Source organism: Triticum aestivum, chromosome 7B (assembly GCF_018294505.1).
Source record: "Triticum aestivum cultivar Chinese Spring chromosome 7B, IWGSC CS RefSeq v2.1, whole genome shotgun sequence".
Lineage (NCBI taxonomy): Eukaryota > Viridiplantae > Streptophyta > Magnoliopsida > Poales > Poaceae > Triticum > Triticum aestivum.
The window spans coordinates 725,163,903-725,168,547 of NC_057813.1; the positions used below are offsets into that span (position 1 = coordinate 725,163,903).

Below are 4,645 nucleotides of genomic sequence, written 5' to 3' on the forward strand. Positions count from 1 at the left end.
AACTTTGACCATCTTTATAGAGAAAAGTAGGTACATCTAGAATACCAAATGCACATCATTGGATACATCATGAGTTAAATTTTCAGAATGTACATGTTTGGTATTGTAGATGTACACAGTTTTCTCTATACACTTGGTCAAAGTTGGCAAAGTTTGACTTTCACAAAAATCTATAGGCATTACATTGTGGAATGGAGGGAGTATGTTCTTTTATTGTTCAGGTTGCCACCTTGATCAACCTGGCAAGGGAAAAATCCATCCACGAACTTTAGGTATTGTATTTATCATTCATTCCAGTTACGATGTTCCATATCAGTATTCAGTTGCTAAACTATAGAACCTGAGATGTATAATTTTTTGTCGTGTTTGCATTACAGAGGTGGAGGCTACATTTCCTTGGAGAATTTATTGTTCTTCGCCAGGAACAGTCCGGTGAGTGTAGCTGTCAATTCCAAGGATATGTGTATCCTATAACTCATTTAATTGCTATTTATAGGATGAAGTTCTAACAAAGTCTTCACTCTTTAGCAGTTAGCACTTCTGTTTGAGCACAATGGGCATGATATAGACGACTTGTTCTGTAATGTTGCAGTGCTAAATATGAAATGGGCCACCATTTGCTCTTACTGGATGTAGGGTGTGTAGTATTCCGCTGATAATTGCCTTAATGTAGATGTTGTAATTTGGGAGCATCCATTTGCTGTAGCTGGTGTAAATATGCATTCATGCTCATTCAGATGCTTGATCTAGGGGTTGTTCATGCTATTTTTCAGATGACATCATTTACTGGCATTTTTCTTATAGCAGTAGATCTCAATATGCAGCTTATTGTTGTACCTACACTTTTTGTACTTGTTCCTATTATCTCCATTTATTTCATTCTATAGCTGTTCCCCTGTCATTGCTCCTAAGCCAGATGTATTTCATCACACTCTACTTCTGTTGATGTATCTATCCTTTTCAAGAAGCAGCAACATACTACTTTCAGTGGTATTGCCAAGCTATACATTCGCCTATGTAAACTAGATTGAGAAATGGAACTAAAAAGGACGTCAACCTATCAGGCACCGCACCATCTGCGACTGCAGTTCTATTCCATGTATGCTTTGGTTTAACAACCGATCCTCATTTGGACTACATACCGACGTTAGCAAATGCACCAGCAATATTAGTACGAAGTCACGCAACACGTTGACAAATACCACACACACATGTTAGCAAATACGACAGCTAGATTAGTGCGCATAATTCCGCTCATAAAGGCGCCACCAGGTGGCGCCCCAACCGCTAGTAGTCTAAATAGATCAATCTAGTGTTTGCATGGTGAAGACGTGAAAGCCGGCCCCGAGCAAACACCTGAGCGAAGATCGATCATTTGGAAGCGTTACCATGCAGTCTTTGAGACCTAAATCTTTTCTGGACCTCGTCCTAGCTAACAAACAAAAGGTCTAGACAATTGGTCAATCCAACACCTTTCATCAGCCTTCTTTTCTGGTTCATTGAGTAGTGCCCGACGGCTTCGCCTCGACGAACATGGCCGTGGCTAACCCGTGCACCGTGCCGTATAATAGCAACCCCAACATGCAGGACACCATGGGCAGACGAACGAGCATGTGTACCGATAAAACCAAGCACATTCTCATTAGCTGCTAGATATTCACCCATATACGACCAACTTTTCAATATCAACTACTCCCTCCGTTCCTAAATATTTGTCTTTCTAGAGGTTTCAAATGGTGACTACATACGGAGCAAAATGAGTAAATCTACACTTTAAAATATGTCTATATACATCCGTATGTGGTGGCCATTTAAAATCTCTAGAAAGACAAATATTTAGGAACGGAGGGAGTAATATATAGGGGATAAAACCATAAGAAAATTAACACCCGTTCATGTCTCATTACATAATAAAGAGTATTGTACTTGACTAAAACGCCATCAAAACACAAGGGGGAAAAACTCACAACCTTCTACCTAAACACGCTATTGATAAAATTAACCTAAGAGTATTGCACCAGCAACTAGCTAGCCATCAATCTGCTGCATCATGCAACGTAGTTTTTTTAGGCCAATCATGCAACGTAGTCCTCATCAAGAAACTCCATCAAGGGCTGTTGCAGCGCCTTCATTACAGCCTCCCACCCAGCATGTGTCGGGTGTGTCTGGTCCCAGTAGAACATCTTGTCAGGAGTATCGCATAGGTCGTACAAGCGCTTCCCTGAATGGCTACGCTCTCCACAGTACCCTCCCTTATAGGTACTCTCACAGCACGGGTTCAGTTTGCCGTTGAAATTCTTCGACTCATCCGACCCTCCACCTGCATGCACAAAAACAACTCTGCATAATTACATAATCAAATTCATACATTAGAGACCAGAGTTGGCTTACAACATACACACAGATATGTGTATTTACCAGGGGCATGATTGATGATGTCAGTGAAAGTAGTGTAGAGGTCCAGTATGTGAACGTTATCCCTTTCTTCGAGCATTTGCTTTAGATACTTGTTGTGCACGGATGCGCCATAATTGCCGAGAAGGTCACATGTGGTGTAGTTCTTCGAACTAGTATGCAAAGGTGTGCAACCAATGGGATGCAAGTTGTTTACTAGCACCTTTCTCACACCAAGCATCTGCAGTTGCGCCACATTATCTAGGATCTCAGTCGCCACGTTTCCAACGTAAGTATCGAGCTGCATGCAGGAGAAGTTAATTAGTAGCAAGGTGGAGATCAGTATAATTAATTGACTTTAATTTGTATGTGCGAGTATGCTAGGTACTACTTACATCATCGAAGCTTGTGTAGAAGCCGGTCTCAATGTCGGAGTCGCTCATGTAGTCATTGCCGGAGATGGCGATGAGCGCGACGGAGTGGTGAAGCTGATGTGTTGAGATGACCCCATCGTTGACAAGCCTCTTGAAAGTTTGAACCTGTGAGGCAAGGGTCGGCACCTTCTTGGTCTTCACCCTGAAGACACCAGCGCCGCCAGAAGCAAAGGTCATGCCAGATGAGTCACAAGATTGATCTGATGTGAGCTCGTACGCTGGAGGGGCTTCATGGAGACCCAACATCCTTGCTGCAAGGACAAGGGAGTATAGATAGGAAGGATTATTTTGGATGCACCTAGATGTATAATAAAATTCTCTTGCTAACTAAATACATGAATAATATTTGAGTACACGTACCTATAAAATCTGATTGCATCCTGTAGTTGGAGAAGCGTCCAGTCAAAACAGGAGACGTGGAATAATGAGAATTGAGATAGGAGCCGTAGGGGTAGCTCCATTGGCGCGATGTCTTTTCACGGGTGATGTTGGGACGGTTGCCGTTGTCGACAAAGTCGTCGCCGAAGACGAACATGCTGGACCATTGGTTCCTCGACCCCTGGGCAGAAGGTGTGCCTCGGGCCTCCACGCGAGCACCTGCAACTTGGATCGATCATGTCAGTACGTGCGTGCGTGCATACTGGAAGAACATGAAGAACGGGACAAGATTGAAGTGATGTAGTAATAGCGCTAGCAACAGATATCCAAAAGGAAAACAAGGCGGCACGCTAGCAGCAAACATCTGAAAGAAAGACATGGTGGCAATGCGTGCGTACCATCAAAGAAGATGAGGATGAGGAGAAGACAGACAACAGCCGGCGGAAGCTTCATGGCCGCGAAGCCTGTGAGGGCAGCGCCGCGGAGGGAGGGAGATGGGGATGGGATGGGATCGTGGCGTGGACGTAGGGCTATATTTATAGGTGGAAGAATGCACGTATACCTTAGTGTCCTGCTCCTGTTAACTTCGCTTCAACTTCTTACCTCTGAGGATTTTTTTTTATTTTTTTTTTGCAACGACTCTGACGATCAACTTGGAGGGGAAGGCGCATGCGCATGCGCATGTATTTTTATTTTATTTCTTTGCCTGCGAGGTTCCAGATTCATCCTCAAGATTCCGCCATCCCTACGTTCGCTTCCCCTCCTCACCAATGAATGCTCCTCGCGTGCTCATCCCGGTCATTTTTTCTCTGCCCATACAGAACTTTAGTCGAGTGCTAGGCACCAGCCGGCCGGCCCAAACTTTCGGCTGGTCCGCACCTAGCGGTCAGATGCGCTTCGTGTGAGCCTCTCTATCATGCTCCCGCGCCGATTCGTCCCGTTCCTTCGTCCAAACACACACACAGAGAGCGAGAGCAATGACTTTGAGCCTCCGGCTGCCCCCTTTCGGTTGTGCTCGTCGTGGGCTTGCCGTGTGTATCGGCGCCCCCGCGGTTTCAGCACCCCGACATGGCCGCGCCCTCGCCGTGCAACATCCTGCCCTGCCGCCCTCCCCGAGGTAGTAGGTCGCCACGGCCGCCATTGTCCCCCCCCCCTCCGACCGGTTGGCCGCAGCTCTCCCCTCGTCCCAATTGCAACACCGTGCCACCCATCACCTGCACACCAGATCTCGCCATCCATGGTTCGCAACATTCCACCCCCATCAATCTCGTCGTGCTCATCGGCACACTTGTAGCACCATGACAGCCATGAAAATGGTTTGTAGCAAATTTTATCGTCGGTTGTAGCAAAACAGACTATGGTTGCAGCAAAACGTTGTCATCGTTGCCATGGATCGCAGCTAAGACATGATTTTTGAAGGTTTTTTCAATGCCGGTTCC

At 45.7% G+C, this 4,645-nt stretch overlaps 1 protein-coding gene across 2 annotated transcripts; it reads right to left on the reverse strand.

Annotated features, from left to right (window-relative positions):
* Positions 1–1,866: 1,866 nt before the first annotated feature.
* On the reverse strand, positions 1,867–3,700 carry LOC123160594 (GDSL esterase/lipase At3g09930-like). Of its 2 annotated transcripts, none has more exons than XM_044578398.1 (5): positions 3,605–3,700; positions 3,189–3,425; positions 2,790–3,079; positions 2,419–2,695; positions 1,867–2,320 (listed from the first exon to the last, which is right to left on the reverse strand). In XM_044578398.1, exons 1-5 carry the CDS (start codon positions 3,657–3,659, stop codon positions 2,076–2,078), a joined length of 1,104 nt encoding a protein of 367 aa, XP_044434333.1. In that variant the 5' UTR covers positions 3,660–3,700; the 3' UTR covers positions 1,867–2,075. The 2 variants fall into 2 exon arrangements, with proteins under 2 accessions (XP_044434333.1, XP_044434332.1); XM_044578397.1 differs by having other exon boundaries at positions 3,189–3,431; positions 3,605–3,697.
* Positions 3,701–4,645: the final 945 nt, after the last annotated feature.